Source organism: Myotis nattereri (genome assembly GCF_964212035.1).
Source record: "Myotis nattereri genome assembly, chromosome: 6".
In the NCBI taxonomy this organism is placed as follows: Eukaryota; Metazoa; Chordata; class Mammalia; order Chiroptera; family Vespertilionidae; genus Myotis; species Myotis nattereri.
The window spans coordinates 10,989,515-11,007,603 of record NC_138081.1 but is presented as its reverse complement, the minus strand read 5'-3'; the positions used below and the strand labels follow the sequence as shown (position 1 = coordinate 11,007,603).

The 18,089-nt window shown below is 41.6% G+C and overlaps 1 protein-coding gene across 2 annotated transcripts in view; it reads left to right on the top strand.

Moving 5' to 3' along the window:
* BTBD9 (BTB domain containing 9) overlaps positions 1-18,089 on the top strand; it is a 437,801-nt gene that overhangs the window by 349,038 nt on the left and 70,674 nt on the right. For both annotated transcript variants that reach the window (XM_081093921.1, XM_081093920.1), the window contains exon 9: positions 17,601-17,708. In XM_081093921.1, coding sequence (XP_080950047.1) covers positions 17,601-17,708 — 108 coding nt within the window. The remainder of the gene's footprint in view (positions 1-17,600; positions 17,709-18,089) is intronic.

The window sequence follows — 18,089 nt, the reverse complement described above, 5'->3', positions numbered from 1 at the left end:
ATTTTACTCCATAGGAGTCATAAATATAAGTAAAGATCCAAGGAGAAAAATTCCTAACACTCAGCTAGTAGATGAGTGAGCTCTGAGCTCTTTAACATGCCTGTCCCTTCTCACCAGCCTAATAATTTCACAGATGTGGGGACAGGAAACAGAAAAACAGAAATGCATATTGCCTGCAGCTGTTAACAGAAGAAACTGGCCTTTTAAAATGACAACAGTCCCTAATAGCCTGACCAGCAAATGAAGCTGAAAGTGAGCTGGACTTGATACCTAGGGAGCTAAGCGCTGTGGTCTGGGCAGGCTCTCAGCACTTCTGCCACTTGCAGATCCTTTGCCAAGCTTGCTGGCGAGCCAAATTGGGCCAGTTTCACTGATTGTGTATCACGTCATGATGAGATCAAGGAGGATGGCCTTGCTGCAGAGAGGGAAATTGACAATGCCAAATTTAAACTCAGGCAAAGAGCTGTAACAGCTGCATACCTCCTTAGTGTGTCACTGCCGGAAAGGTCTGTAACATAATGAGACGTCACCTTTTAAAATATAACAAGACCATTTGAAATAGTTTCCAATATTTTTGATGCCAACATCTTGCTTAAAAAGGGGCTGCATTGGAAAGAGTCACCTTGAAAAATAGAAGAAAATGGCTTTTTTTCTCAAAGCTGTTTGGCCTGGACAAAATTTCTTCATATATCCACAATGAAAGCATAAAATGAAAGAATTTTCATTAAATTGGACTGTGTAATATGAAATCTAGATTATAATCCTAGGCCAAACCCTATTTATTACTAAAGGGTTTGGCAAGTGATTGAATAATCTGTAAAAGATTGCTCGGGCAGTGTTAAGTCCCTGTAAGAAAATTAACGAAGCAACTTAGAAAATAGATTTGCATTGAAAGCAGGAAATGTGCTGATTATAAATTGGGTTTTTTTTCCAAGTGTGATAATGTATGCGAAAACATTTTGAGACTGGTGAGGTGTGTGTGAATGTGAGGTGGGATCATGATTAGTCATTCACGATTTAGTCCACTCGCAGTGTTTATTGAATGTTGCAGCTGCAGCCATACTATTTAGTACTATGGTGTTACCTTTTATGTTATCACCTAAAACTTGAAATTAAAACCTTAACCCCTCCAAGGCGTGAAATGAGGTCTCAGCTGTTACAAGTTGTTGTATTGTCCCTGCCATATAGCCATATTCTGCAGGCATATTCTCCATCAACATTTCTCTACTTTCATATAATTTAGCTGGATCCTACTTTATTGAATGTAAGAGTTGATGGAGAAAAAGCCCTGCCTTTCATTCCCCCTTTGTCACAAGACAGCTTATGCAGTGGAGCCCAAGTGTGTACTTTGCCATCTCCTCACTTTGTCACCCTGGGGTTTCAGTGACTACACACAGAAACTACACATGCTGGACACACAGAGCTTGCACTTGTCTTTTCTCTTTCCGGTTGCAAAAGACTGTTCTTCACCAGAGCCATTATTTCTTTCTGTCTTAGAGAAATCACCTTCTGTGTCCAAGATATGAGTGAGTAAATGATATCAGACAGGATGCACACTGTCTGATGTCCTTGGGCTAACCTGTTTCCCAAGATCCCATTCCATCTGGCGTGCAGCCTGTATTTAGTTCCCTCCTCCTGCTATTGGAAGGAGACTAGTATGCACTTTGCCCTGATAGGTGGTGGCCCACATAGAGACAGGGGCCCCATGGTGGTGGCTCCTCAGGAGTTCTCATGTCTGGAATCTGCAGGGCGGCCACCTCATCCGCTTCGCACACTTTTGATAAAGCGTTGTTACTTGGTCCCAGGCTCCTGCTGAGAATCTCATTTTGGACTTGCAGACCTCCAGCAGCTAGTCTCAGCTTGACCGTGTTCCCTACCAGAGGAGGAAGCTGTGTAATCGAACCCTGTCACGGCCAACAATGAAAAACCTCTCATCTTGGGCAAATCCCAGTTTCAGGTCGTTCCTCAGTTCCTCACAGCAGCTGTTCCAGGCTCCCTCCTGCCTCTCAAGAGCAGAGATTAGAACAGAGCCCTTAACATGATTGTCCTTCTGCTCCTTATTCAGAAGAGTCCAGTTCGCACTCTTCTGAATGACGTGAAGCATTGACATTGCCCTTTGTGGCCACAAGTTCTTACCTTTCTCCCTCACTTCATGTCCATTGCATCTCTTCTTTCCCCTCAGGACCTCCAGCCCCTCCCTATTCTGAAAGTTAGTGAGCTTCCTCTAATCCCACTTCACTCTTCAGCAGCCTAGTCTGGTAAATACTTTTACTGGCCTTCATTTGCCTGACCCTGCACTGCATCCTTCTTGTCACTGTGGACCCTGTCCCTTCTCTCCTGCTTCCTCGGGGCCACTGCTGAAGGAGTTCTACACTATGCTGGTGGTTTCATCTGTAAGCCCCCCCCACCCGCCCCCTGCAGCTCAGCAGCTCCACAGAGCCTGTTCCAAAGCCTGTTTTTCCTTTGCACCCACCACTGCAGTCCTCCCACTCCCAGTTCTACAGAGAACCTCCTCTCAAACTAGAATGAAAAGATTGCCATCCAGAATGAGCTTCCTCGCCATCCTTGTTCTCCTCGTCACCGTCTCTCTGGTCCTGTAGCCAGCATGTCATCCTCATCATCCTCATCATCTGAGCATCTAGACGTTGTTGGGTGTCTTTTCTGTCTCATGTTCTCTGCTAGGAGCTTATCTTAGCCCCTTTTGGCTCCAAGCTGTAGAAAGCAGGTAATGATGGCTTAAGCCATAATGGTGACCTTATTATGGTGATTGGGAGATTTCTCGTGGAACCCTAGGGCAGAAACTCTGGTAAACCTCATAGGGACTAAAATAAGATGGAATCCTGCCAGGAGCCCAGACGACCCTCCCTCAGCCACACCATCTTGCTTTGCTTCTCACTGTAGATGACTTCCTTTGCTTTTTTTTTGTACCTCTGATGAAAGAGGATCACTCCAGAAATCCTGCATTTTTAACATCTCATTTTAAGTGAACAGGGCCAATTAAACTAGAATCTCACATAATTCTAAAAAACTAGAATCTCACATAATTCTAAAAAACTAGAATCTCACATAATTCTAAAATTATTAGAGGAAATCAGATTGGCCCAGCATGGGTCATATTTCTCCTAGAATGCAGTCAGGTCTACAAACCAAATTCATGAACCACCATAAACAGTCTCAGAGAAAGAAGTTATTATATAATAGACAGATATGCCAGAAAAACAAAAGCAACTTCTGCTGTTTGTGCTGCTATGGAGAATTTTAAAGTGCTGGAACTGGAAGAGCTTAGAGGCCATCACATCTAACCTTTTCATTTCACAAGGGATAAAACTGAAGTTAAGTGACTTGCCTAATATCACTTAATCAATACTCAGTAAATACGTTTTGAATTGAATGATGACAATTATTTTCAAAGAAATTAATTTCTGAAGATCTTTAACAAAGAATAGCCTGTACAAATTTTTGAGGTCATATTTGATTTTGACTGAGAGATTAGAAATGGACTTGGTGATAAGTTATTCTATTATTAACATCCTGGCAGTTGATCTTCCTTTCCTTGTGTGTTTTCAACCAAATGAGAAAACACTGCAACAGCAGCAGTCGGGGCCCCAGGCCTTCTAGTGGAATCTCCCCCAACAGTGGACAGTTAGAAACAGCAAAACAGACACTTGCTCCTGTTTTAAAAGACACACCATTCTGTGGAAAAGCTGTTGATCTCAACTGTTAAACCTTAGCCATTGTTCACAGTCTGGCACAAAATTAATCCCTTAAGAAAGGGATAAAAAAAAAGAAAAACCGCCATTCAGCACAACATAGTTTGTCATCGCATGCATAATGCAGACTTTCCAATTAGAATGCTACAATTTGGAAACTTTCTTCACAGACTGATGAGAGAGCAATTATTTTAAAGAAGGGAAAACTCGGTCCACTGGGTTTGCCTCAAGTCACTTCTAACTCAAGCCACAAAGACAAGAGTTTTGAAAACATACTCACTATTGAATTTTGTATCAAAACACCAGCGAGGAAAGCAATTAGCTGCTGTAAACTGAACCCTAGTAATCAATGAGTGGTATGCAACCAGCCAGAGCATTTATGGAAGAGGTAGGCAAAATCACATCTGTTAATCAATTTTAGGAAGCCCAGCATTTTACTGCTTTTAAGGAACACTCCACAGTGAGAATAGGGAGGCTGGAGAGACGTTTCACATCACCGGGCATTTCATGCAGTGCTCATTAGGTGGAGGGTTTGTGGCAACAACTAAACACAGACCCGATCTGCACGGATAGATCTTAGCCAGCAGCTCCCTTTTTTCAGCCCCATTTGAAAATGGCTTCTGATGTTTTGGTGGAGAGATGAGATGTGGGGTATATGTTTAAGGAGCTGCTCTCAGTTAAAGTCAGAGGGAGTGTGTCTGTCAGCTCCCTGGGCAAACATTCCAGCAGATTAGTAGCTCTGTGTTGCAGGTAGAAAGACATCAGGCAGACTTTGCTGGCCAGGAAATAAATGAAGGAAGTTGGTGGGCTTTGCTGTTTTGCCTTATTAGAACAAAATTCCTCTGCATGGAAAAATAAATTGAGCCAGTTTCCCTTTACTGTTCTTAAGCTGTGCTTGCCTTTTTCCAGTTGAATCAATAAAGGGATTTTTATTCCTGGCTAAGCCTAAATTCCAAGTAAATACGTATCCTGGACGTGAATTAGAATCTCTCTTAAAAACTCCAAAGTATAGGTGAGTCTGAGCCGTAGGCTTCATAACCTCCAATCCATCAGTGTCCCTTTTCCACTCAGGAATCACATGACCCCACAATTCCAGCCCCCAGGGACTCTTAATAGAGGAATAGAGAGGAGATGTCTCAACCAGTATGTGCATTTGGCTGCTGTTCAGAAAAAAGACTTTAGGCCAGGAGAAATTATTGAGGTAAAGATCGATCGACTAGGCTAATAAAAATTAATATGTTCATCATGCAGACTATGATAGGCAGTGGATTAATACCCCAAAAATATAGAGGTCATCTTATAAGTCATTAACAAAAGAATAAATAGAAATAGAAAATGGGTAAAATATTCAAGTTCAGTGATAAGGAAAAAGTTGCAAATGAAAGTACGTGATGAGATACATTCCATCTATAACATTGGCAGTATTTTTAAAGATAATGCACAATACTGATAGAGATACACAGAGACAGGGTTGTGACACTGCTGGTGGTATGAGTTGGAACTGGTACAGACTTTAGTTTGAGGGGGAGGGAGAGACATGCAGCTATTTTCCAATACATATCAAGGCCTCACATGCCCTGTTCCAGGAGTTTCACTTACAGAAACTTTCACAGGCAATAATCATACATTTAGCTTGTAAGAATGTTCATCATGGAGTTTTCATAACAATGAAATATTATCAACTACCTAAGTGCCCTAAAATAAGAGATTGATTAAATAAATTATGGATCATCCATACAGTGAAATTCTATGAAGTTAGTACATATGATGAAGAAGAATACTTGATAATATAAGAAAAGGTATTCATAATAGATCATAAAGCAAAACAAACAAGTTACAAATAAGTTGAACTGTATGTGTTTCCAAAATTACGGGAATTACAGATGATCCTTATTTTAACATAATTTACTTTGAAACAAATTGGAAGAGTTTATCGAATAAGCTTCTATGGAACACAATGTGCGCACAACTTAAAAAATTATTTTAATAGGCTATCATTCCAAGAATCTGTACAAGAGCATTTATGATGCTCATACTTGGTCTTCCTTTTTATCTTCTTCATATCCTATATTCTTGGGACAGTCTTTTCCTATGAAATATTTCAAGATCTGGTTAGAGTCTGTTCCAAAAGGGACTGATTATTTTCATTTGGATACACTGGTAGGAACACTAACTCATTGTTATCCAGAAGGAGAGGGATTATGATAAACCTGGCTCTCTATGAATAATCCAAACAATCCATTGGGGAAATAGCCTCAACATTGTCTCCCAAAACACCTGTTACCAGAACTATTAAGTCAATAGAATGATTAATTAACTTGAAATTTTTTTCTAGTTTTAATGTATTCTGGCAGAGTTATGAATAATTTCAGCCCAAAATATATATGAAACATACACTATAAGCAGAGCACATGTTTGGAGTAGAATTTTTTTTAAAAGAAAAAGATCATGGTCTTTCTAAAAGATTTACAATCATCTTAAGAAACATACAAACATAGAAGCAAAAATTACACTTTTAAAAGTTACTCAGCATAAATATAAATTAACGTAGGCTAACTGCATAACAGTGCTGAGAGACTAGAATAATATTTGAGGAAATGGCTAATGGAGGGAAATGATTTCCTCTTCTATCAGGCAAGCTGATATAATCTAAGAGTAGAAGAACTATTGGACACTTTTAAAAAAAATAAGAGGGTGGAATCCTGTATCATTCATTTAGAGTACTTTGAGAGATTAAATATTCAGGTGAATTAAAGGGAATCAGTAGGTGTAATCTGTTTATGCTTTCCAAAACCTTTCAATAGTTTCCTCTACTTAAAAGATTAATTCCACCCTAGCCAGTATACTGGTAGCTTAGTTGGTTGAACATCGTCCCATGTACCAAAGGTTCACTGGTTCCATCCCCAGTCTGGGTGTGTACAGAAGGCAACTGATCCATGTTTCTCTCTCTCTCTCCCTATCTCTTCCTCTATCTCTAAAAATCAATAGAAACATTTTTTTTTAAAAAGATGAATTCCAAAGTATTAGGTATTGTGGACTTAATCAGTGAGAGCAATATAAACACATATATAACCAGGAACAGAGGGTAAAGGGAAAAGGAAACATGGTGGCATTTCTAATCCTCCATGTGACACTAAACAGAACCTTGTAGAAAGGATTTTCATTGCAAGATTCAGGGGAAATAATAATGAACTACTTTTTTTTTTTTTTTTTATATTTTATTGATTTTTTACAGAGAGGAAGGGAGAGAGATAGAGAGTTAGAAACATCTATCAGCTGCCTCCTGCACATCTCCCACTGGGGATGTGCCCGCAACCCAGGTACATGCCCTTGACCGGAATCGAACCCGGGACCCTTCAGTCCGCAGGCCGACGCTCTATCCACTGAGCCAAACCGGTTTCGGCAATGAACTACTTTTATAGAATGATAGGTTATCAGTTAGTTATAAATGATGGCCCAGAGATATACACTGGGAGTAAAGAAAACGTTTTGCAGAGGGATTAGGCTTTGGTCAGGCTACCAGGTTGGAACCTGGTATCCACCATCATTAACTGTTTGAGTTTAGACAAGTTACAACTTTAAGCCTCACTTTCAATATCTGTAATTTGATGAGAATAATAATGCTTGCTAAGAGGACTTTTCAAAGGATTTAATAAGATGCATTATATAGCGCACTAACATAGGTCCAGGGCCACAGTAAGCATTAAAGCATGATTTTTGGCTGTTATGATAATAATAATAACCATTACTTTTACTGTTGTTACAAATAATGCATCTGCTCAGCAAACATTCATTGAGAGTGGGCTCTACGTGAGATACTATGCCAAGTACTGGGCATAGAAAACCCAGAGGGGAGGATCCAAGATGGCCGCAAAGTAGGTGGAAGTTACATTCTCCTCCCCGCGGGACCAAACTGGAATTACAACTAAATTATAGAATAACTAGAGGCCCAGTGCACGAATCCATGCACCAGTGGGGTCCCTCGGCCTGGTCTGCAGGATCGGACTGAAACTGGCTCTCTGAAATCCCCCAAGGTTGTCCCAGATTGTGAGAGGGTGAAGTCCAGGCTGAAAGACCCCACCGGTGCACAATCAGGGCCAGGGAGGGATAGAGGAGGTTGGCCAGCTGGTGAGGGACAGTGGGAGGGCTCCAGGGCGTGTCTGGCCCATCTCGCTCAGTCCCAAATGGCCAGACCCCAGCAGCAAGCTAACCTACTGGTTGAAGCATCTGCCCCCTGGTGGTCAGTGCACATCATAGCGACTGGTCAACTGTCTGCCCCCTGGTGGTCAGTGCATGACATAGTGAGTGGTTGAGTGGCCTTAGCATATCATTAGAATATTACGCTTTGATTGGTTTAACAGCCGACTGGTTGATTGGACACTTAGCATATTAGGCTTTTATTATATAGGATAACCTGAATAATCAACTGAAAACGAGCTGAACAGAAGTCTTATAACCAAGGATTTACAGAAGAAGCCACATCAAAACTGGTAGGAAAGGCAGAGACATAAAAAGGTCAGCCCACTCCTATGGGTGTCAGCTCAGAATCTGGAGGGATATCTCAACTGCAAAGATTCCCCCTGAGGAGTGTGGGATCTCAATCTCATGCTGGATTTCCCAGCCCAGAGCACCAGAATCAGGAAGAGGTACCCATATAATACCTAGCTGTGAAAATCATGAGACCTTGTCTGCCAGAGAGAGACAGGAGTCTGCTCTTAAAGGGCCAGCACACAAAATCTTATTCAGAACCACCCACTCTGGGCTCTAGTAGAGGGAGGGCAGAGCTGACGAGAGTCATGTCAGGAGAGCTAGGGTTGTGGCTCTAGGAAGAGAATTGAAGGGGCAGCTGCCAGGGTCCCTGTGCTGAGTTCTTCTCCTATACAGCAGATGCCATCTTTATTGGGTAGAACAATTTCCTCCTCACAGCATCAGCCTGGGGGAATGCAATAGCCCTACTCTCCAGACTCCCTGTTGCCCCACCCTGTGAAGCTCACACCCTGCAGGAGTCAGCTGCCTGGGCCAGGGTGTAGAGGTCCAGGCAGACTCAGGGGGTGTCAGTTGCCAGGGTTGACCAGCAGACCCCGAGTGATGGATGAACAGATTATTTTAACATGTTTTTGTGAAAGAGGGCTAAGGCACTATTTGGCTATTGCCACCAAGTAGCCTTGCTCACCTTCCTTCTTTGGCTTTTATTGTCACAACAGCTTGAACTAAATTTAATCTTTAGATAATAATCAGCAAGGTAAGTATTCTTGAGAAAGCACATGCTTCTACAAGGTTGGGTCTAAAAGACTAAACATAGAGATTTTAGCAAAACATCCGGGGGAATGGATTTGTTTGGAAAAGTTAAGGTAGGGACTGCCACCTTCAGCAAGGTCCCGTCAGAGGCCCCGACCTTTCAGAGAATCCTCTGTACAGACATTCCAACCAAGTCCCATGTTTCCCCACAGTCAGTGACTAAGTTGTGTGGTTCTGGGGCAAGGACCATTCCTCCCACAGTCCCAGGAGCCTGACCAATGCTGCCTCCTTATGGGAGTTTCACTGGCCCCACCCTCTGGGCTCCCAGGGGCCCTAATCTCCCAACTCCTGGTGGCCCCACCCTGACGATCTCCAGCTCCCCAGGAGGAGGTGTGGACAGAATCAAGGACAGACTGAATTGTGTGGCTGTGGGGCAGGAACCATTCTCCCCACCTTCCTGGGAACCTGACCTGCACCTTCCCCTCACAGGAGATCCACTAGCTCCACCCTTCCACCTCCCTATGGCCCTGCCCTGATGAGCTTGGGCTCTTCTGGAGGTCCTGGCAGAATCTGAGACAGACTGAGTTGTGTGGATTTATGATGGGGGCCATTTTTCCCTTAGACACTGGACTGGTGCAGAGCGCTCCATTCACATGGACAAATTTTGGTCTGTTTGGGCCTGATAAAATCTCCTGGCCTCACTCTGATGACTCCCTAACACCCCATCCCACCACAGAGATCTGTGGGCACCTGGTGGGGTGGCAGCTAATCTTGGTATACCCTGGGACATTTGCTGAATGGCCTCAGACCCAACACTGGCACTGAGTTTGAACCTGTATCAATCTGATGAACACCATTTACCATTACCTGGTGACTCACTGAGAACATACCTCATGCAACTTGAGTACTACTAGAGACTCCTTTAGCCTAACAGGCAGCCAGTAGGCAGAGGTAGATCTCGAGGTGCCTTGGGCCTTTTGCTGAACTGCCCCTGGGCTTGGTGCTGGTGGAAGCCAGCTTTGTTGTGCAGCTTGATCCTCCCAGTGCACACCTAGGCCGAGGAGAGGCAGCAACAAACTGTGGATCACTGGCCAGGGCCAGTCACAGGCAACATCTGACATTGACCTGCACCAAAGTCCCTCTCAAGAGGCTCCAGAAACAATTCATCCAGTAGCCAGCTTAATGCAACATCAGAACAGGATCCAGTTAGCTTTACAAGCTAGCTTCATTAGCTCCCCAAAATGGGAGATCTCTACAGGCACCAGACCCTGCTGAGGCGAATTCCGTTTCATGTGATCAGTACCTGTACAAAAGCTCACAGTCAGCCATCCTGAGGTTCAACCCCACATACAAATGGGCCAATAGCAATCAAGACTCATTTATAACAGGAGGGCTCACATAACCCACACAAGGGACATTCCTGGAACACCCAGCTCAGGTAGTCAAGGAGACTACCCTTGGGTCCAACAGGACACCTACTACATAAGGCCACCCTACAAAGACTGGGAGTCATAGTAGATCTACCTAATACATAGAAACAAACACAAAGAGGCAGCCAAATGGGGAGATAAAGTCACATGCTCAAATGAAAGAACAGGATAAATCTTTTTTAAAAAGAGCTAAATGAGATGGAGGCAAGCAATCTAGCAGATTAAGAGTTCAAAATATGGTTAAAGGATGCTCAAGGAATGTAGTGTAAACTTCAGCCACATGGAAAAGGATGTAGAAACCATAAAAAGACCAGTCAGAAATGAATAATACAATATCTGAAATAAGGAATACACTAAAAGGCGTAAACAGTAGGTTAGATGAAGCAGAGACTTGAATCAGCAATTTGGAAGACAAGGTAGCAGAAAATACCCAATTGGAGCAGCAAAAAGAATTTTAGAAAAATGAGGGTAGTTTAAGAGACCTTTGGGATAACATGAAGTATAACAACATCCGCATCATAAAGATACTAGAAGCAGAAGAGAGAGAGCAAGGGATTGAGAACAAATTTGAAGAAATAATGACTTCCCTAGCTGGTTTGGATCTGGTTTGACGTTAGCCCATGAACTGAAGGGTTCCAAGTTTGATTCCGGTCAAGGACACATGTCTGGGCTGCAGGCTTGATCCCAGGGCCCAGTCAGGATGCATGCAGGAGGCAGCCAATCAATATGTCTCTCTCACATCGATGCTTCTCTTTCTCTATCTCTTCCCCTCCCTTTCACTCTCTCCAAAAATCAATGGAAAAAAATATCCTCAGGTGAGAATTAACCAAAAAAAGAAAAGAAAACAAATAATGACTGAAAACTTTCCTAACCTGGTGAAAGAAAAAGACACAAAAGTTCACTAAGCGAAGTGAGTCCCAAACAAGGTATATCCAAAGAGGCCCACACCAAACACATCATAATTAAAACAGCAAAGGTTAAAGACAAAGAGACAATCTTAAAAGTAGCAAGAGAAAGATAATTACCTACAAGGGAGCTCCCATAAGACTGTCAGCTTATTTCTCAATAGAAACATTTCAGGCTGGAAGGGATTGGCATGAAATATTCAAAGTGATGAAAAGCAAAGACTTATAACCAAGACTACTTTACCCAGCAAGGCTATCATTTAAAATGGCAGGAGAAATAAAGAGCTTCCAAGATAAGAGAAAGCTGAAGGAGTTCATTGCTACCAAACTGGTATTATGTTAAAGGGTCTTCTTTAAGAAGAATAAAACATAGGAACATAGTTCTAAAGAAAAAAATGCCAATAAATATGTACCCATCAGTAATCTCTTTAAATATAAATTGCTAATATCCAATCAAGAGACATGGGATAGTTGAGCGCATAAGAAAACAAGAGATGTATGTATGCTGTCTACAAGAGATCCACCTCAGAATCAAAGATACAAACAGACTAAAAGTAAAGAGATGGAAAAAGATATTTCAGGCAAATGGAAATGAATAAAAAAAAAAGCTAGGATAGCAATACTTATATCAGACAAAATTGACTTTAAAATAAATAAGAGTCAAAGAAGGACACTGTCCTATATAATAAAGAGGTAATATGCAAATTAACCCTCACACCCTCACAAGATGGCTGCCTACGACCAGGCCAGCAGGGGTGTTAGTGAGGGACGACCAAATGACTGAACAAGCAGGCTGTGTGGGGCAACCAGTCTGGTGGGGTTAGTGAGGGTCAACCAAACGACTGAACAGCAGGCTCCGTGGGGCAACCAGGCAGGCAGGGGGGTTAGTGAGGGACGACCAAACGACTGAACAGCAGTCTGCGTGAGGCGACCACACCAGCGGCGGGGCCGTGAGAGGCAACCAGGCTGGTGGGGGGGGGGGCAGTTGGGAGTGACCAGACCAGCATGGGGGGGCAGTTGGGGGCAACCCGGCTGGTGGGGTGGGCAGTTAGGGGCAACCAGGCTAGCAGAGGGGGGCAGTTGCGGGTGACCAGGCCGGCAAGGGGGCAATAAGGGATGACCAGGCCGGCGGAGGGGGCATTTGGGGGCGATTAGGCTGGCAGGGGGGGCAGTAGGGGCGACCAGGCTGGTGTGGTGGGCAGTTGGGGTGACCTGGCCAGCACACAGAGGCAGTAAGGGATGATCAGGCTGGCAGGGTGGTGCAGTTAGGGGCGACCAGGCAGGGAGGCAGGTGCGCGATTAGGAGCCAGCGGTCCAGGATTGTGAGAGGATGTCTGACTGCCAGTTTAGACATACCGGCAGTCGGATATCCCCCAAGGGGTCTGGGACTGGAGACGGTGCAGGCTGTGCTGAGGCCCCGTGCACCCCCCCCCCCGGTGTACTAATTTTGTGCACCAGGTCTCTAATATAATGATAAAGGGATCAATCCAACAAGAGGCTATAACCCTTCTAAATATTTATGCACCCAATATAGGAATACCTAAATTTATTTTATTTATTTTTTATATTTTTTTAATTTCAGAAAGGAAGGGAGAGGGAGTGGGAGATAGAAACATCAGTGATGATAGAGAATCATTAATCGACTGCCTCCTGAAGGCCCTATACCTGGGATTGAGCTCACAACCCAGACATGTGCCCTGACTGGGAATTGAACAATGACCTCTGGGTTCATAGGTCGACACTCAGCCACTGAGCCACACCAGCCAGGTGAGAAGCACCTAAATTTATAAAGTAAATTTTGATGGGCATAAAGGGAGAGATTTGCATTAATATAGTCATAGTAGATTTTAACACCCCACTCATATCAAATGATAGATCTTCCAGACAGAAAATCAGTAAGGAAACAGCAGCCTTAAATGACACACTAGATCAGATGGATTTAATTGAGATCTTCAGAGCATTTCACCACACAGCAACAGAATGTACATGCTTTTCAAATGGACTGGAATGTTTTCTAGGGTAGACCCCTATGTTGGGACACAAAACAAGTCTCAATAAATTTAAGAAGTTTGAAATCATATCAAGCATCTTTTCTGACCATAATGGTATAAAACTAGAAATCAATCACAAGGAAAAACCTGATAATCACACAAAGACATGGAGGCTAAATAAGTTATTAAACGATGAATGGGTTAGCAATAAGATCAAAGAAAATATCAAAAGATACCTCGAAACAAATGAAAATGAAAACACAATAACCCAAAATCTATGGGATACAGTGAAAGCAGTCCAAAGAGGAAAATTCATAGCATTATAGGCCTTCCTCAAGAAAAAAAAAATCTTAAATAAACAATCTAGCTTTGTACTTAAGGAACTAGATAAAGAACAAGCAAAGCCCAAAGTGAGTAGAAGAAAAGAAATAATAAAGATCAGAACAGAAATAAATGAAATAGAGTCTAAAAAAACAATACAAAGGATCAATGAAACCAAGAACTGGTTCTTTGAAAAGATAAACAAGATTGACAAGCCTTTAACCAGACTCATCAAGAAAACAAAAGAGAGAACCTAAATAAATAAAAGCAAAAATGAAAGAGGAGAAATAACAACTGGCACCACAGAAATAGAACAGATTGTAAGAAAATATTATGAACAGCTGTATGTCAACAAATTGGACAGTCTGGACCAATTGGGTAAATTTCTAGAAACATACAATGTACCAAAACCAAATCAAGAAAAATCAGAAAATCTGAGTAGACAGATTACAACTAGTGAAATTGAAGCAGTAATCAAAAAAGTCCCAACAAACAAAAGCCCTGTACTGGATGGCTTCATAGGAGAATTTTACCAAACATTCAAAGAAGAACTAACACCTGTCCTTGTCCATCTGTTCCATAAAATTCAAGAGGAGGGAAGATTCCCAAGCTCATTTTACAAAGCCAGCATTATCCTAATTCCAAAACCAGATAAAGACACTACAAAGAAATAAAATTATAGGCCATTACCCTTGGTGAACATAAATGCTAAAATCCCCAACAAAATATTAGTGAACTGGATTCAGCAGTACATTGAAAAGATCATACACCATGATCAAGTGAGATTTATTCTGGGAATGCAAGGTTGGTACAACTGTATGGTGATTATCAGAGGAAAAGAGGTCTGGGGGGCAGGTAGGAGAGGGTAAAGGGGGATAAATGGTGATGGAAGAATACTTGACTTTTGGTGATGAAGGCAATACAATATACAGATTAGGTATTATAGAATTGTACACTTGAAACCTACATAATTTTATTAACCAGTGTTACCCTAATAGAATCAATAAAAATGTATGAATAAATAAATAAGAAAAACCTATGAGACATAGGTCTTACCTTCAGGGAGTTCACTATCTAACTTTCTAGCTGGTGGAGGAAGGCGCTGTGCATGACCAGTAGTAAAACAAGTAAGATAAGAAATTTTGTGTGGCAAGGAGATGATAGAAAACAGTGATCTCTCTCTACTGGGGCACTGTCAAGCAGAATGCTGGCCTGTAGTCTGGTCTCATATTGTAATACTTAGGTTCTTTTTTTTTTTTTTTAATATATTTTATTGATTTTTTTACAGAGAGGAAGGGAGAGGAATAGAGAGTTAGAAACATCAATGAGAGAGAAACATCGATCAGCTGCCTTCTGCACAACCCCTATTGGGGATGTGCCCGCAACCAAGGTACATGCCCTTGACCGGAATCGAACCTGGGACCCTTCAGTCCACAGGCTGATGCTCAATCCACTGAGCCAAACCGGTTAGGGCTACTTAGGTTCTTTTTTATTCTATTTTTTAAATAGAGGAATAACACATATACAGTGTACATATATTTTATGTATAGCTGAATATTTACATGTAACTGCCACTCAGATCAAAATTTGTACATTACCAGCATTCTAGAAGGTTCCCAGTCATTGCCACCCTCAGAGATAACCACTATTCTCATCCCTGTCACCATATACAAATTTTGTCTCTTGAGCTTTATGTAAATGGAATCATATAGCTCAGGTTCTTATCTGGGCTAAAGAAGGGGTTAAGAAGAATAGGACCAAGATAATCAATCTATTTATATAAAAACCCTGGGTATAACGCCCGTCACGTCCAAGGCTCGACCAACCGGAAGGAAGTCAGTCAGTCCTGCAGGGGTCGTCTTTGGCAACAGATGCGCCCTCCGCCCTCCCCCGATTCCCATGAGGGTGAGGTTTGAGGCAGGAACCGGCCCTCGGAGCGTAGCAGCATATTTTTATAAAGTTTTAATACATTATATTAGAGGTCGTGGTGGTACTGTTTTGCCTGCAGCGTCTACAGCAGTGGTTCTCAACTTTCCTAATGCCGTGACCCTTTAATACAGTTCCTCATGTTGTAGTGACCTCCAATTTCATTGTTACAAATTGAACATAATTAAAGCATAGTGATTAATCACAAAAACAGTATGTAATTATATATGTGTTTTCCGATGGTCTTAGGCAACCCCTGTGAAAGGGTCATTCGACCCCCAAAGGGGTTGCGACCCACAGGTTGAGAACCCCTGGTCTACAGGAATTGCGTCTCAGTGGAAGCACCTTTCATTCCCATTAAATGAGTTACTGATTCCATTAAATGAAACTTCAATTTCTAGACTCGATATAAACAGTGAAGTTGCTAAAACTATTAAAAAGGCCCAACTTCTCATTATTGATGAATGCGTCATTGGCATCCAGTTATGCTATAAACGCCATAGACAGGTTACTGAGAGAAATTATGAATTTGAATGTTATATCTGGTGGGAAAGTTCTCCTTCTTAGAGGGGATTTTCGACAGTGTCTCCATATTGTGCCGCATGCTAGGTGATCGGCCATAGTACAAATGAGTTTAAAGTACTGTAATGTTTGGGGATGTTTCAGAAAGTTGTCTCTTAAACAAATATGAGATCAGAGGATTCTGCTTATAGTGGATGGTTTGTAAAACTTGGATATGGCAAACTTAATAGCAGATTTCATTTAGGAATGGATATTATTGAAATCCCCTGTGAAATGATTTGTAATGGATCTATTATTGAAGCTACCTTTGGAAATACTATATCTATAGATTATATTAAAAGTATATCTAAATGTGCAATTCTTTGTCCAAAAAATGAGCACGCTCAAGAATTAAATGAAGAAATTTTGGATATATTCGATGGAGATTTTCACACATATTTGAGTGATGATTCCATTGACTCAACAGATGATGCTGAAAAGGAAAATTTTCCCATCGAATTTCTTAATAGTATTACTCCTTTGGCATTATGCCAGCGTTTGTGATGACTATTAATAAATCACAAGGACAAACTCTAGACAGAGTAGGAATATTCCTACCTGAACCTGTTTTTGCACATGGTCAGTTATATGTTGCTTTCTCTCGAGTTCAAAGAGCATGTGACGTTAAAGTTCTAAATACTTCATCGTAAGGGAAATGAGTCAAGCACTCTGAAAGTATTTTCACTCTTAATGTGGTGTACAGGGAGATATTAGAATAAGTTTAATCACTTTATCAGTCATTGTTTGCATCACTGTTGTTTTTATATCATGTTTTTGTTTTCATATCATGTTTTTGTTGTTTTCATATCATGCCTCTGTTGTTGTTATATCCTTTTTGTTACTGTTTATTTATTAATACATTTATATATTATTTTCATATACATTTTACTAATTTCCTTTCATCTCTCACACTTCTATTATAGAGAAAGGGCAAATAGCAATATTAAAATATTTCCTCTAATTAATTCCCTTTTAATGTGCACAAATTTTATGCATTGGGCCACTAGTTTCTAAATAATAGAAAAGTTTTACTGATGAATGATTGCCTGTATCTCCAAATCAGATAATCTTACCAATGGTATGCAAACAAGAATGTTGGTAATGAGAAGGAATCTAAAAGGTGATAATTTGGGTCATTGCAACACTCCCAATTAATTAGGAAGCACAGTGGTCTCAGGAGATTACCTTTGGTCAGTGCAGCTAACTGGAGGTGGGAGTTGTAACAGGAAAGAGAACATGGTGACATCTCCTTGGTAAACCAGGCAGAAGAGCTCTGCCACTGGGGACGGAGGCTGCCTGGGATTGGGTGACTAGTGAAATGAAGTCCTAAAGAGACAAATCTCTTGTTGCAGATTGACTCCACCCTCTCTCATCAAACTTTTGTTGGGGATTCCCTTTCTTTCCCCAGTCCTGGAAGTGTATTGGGACAAAAGAGGCAGGCGGGAGGGAGAGTAGATAGGGATTCCCTCAGGCCACTGAGGACACTTCACAGCATCCTTATGTTTTCCCTTTGTTCAGGTTATTACTTTGGGACTGTGATGATCGGAGCTACAGCTACTACATTGAGGTTTCCACCAACCAGCAACAGTGGACCATGGTGGCCGACAGAACTAAAGTCTCCTGCAAGTAAGTGACATCCTTTGAGGGATGTGTTCCAATTTAAAAAGTCTTCCCAGTGGATTCAGAAGGTTCCAATGAAGACTCATAGAATCACTAGATTATCTTATTTTGAAATTTGAAACATTCTCATGATCCTTTACTTCAGTTTTGATTATTAAGTACTTAGATGAGAATTTACTTTATATGACCAAACAAGCTCTCCTTATTTTGGGATTTGAACTTGATTTTTGAAAATGGCATGTACTAATAAGCAGGGGGAAATATATTTCCCATATACAATTCTGTCTTGTGTCCTCCCCCCACATCCCACACTACCCCTTTAGGACTTTTTCTTCCCTAGAGAATTTTGCTGATGCAATACAGTTCAGTCATTATTCTGGGACTCTG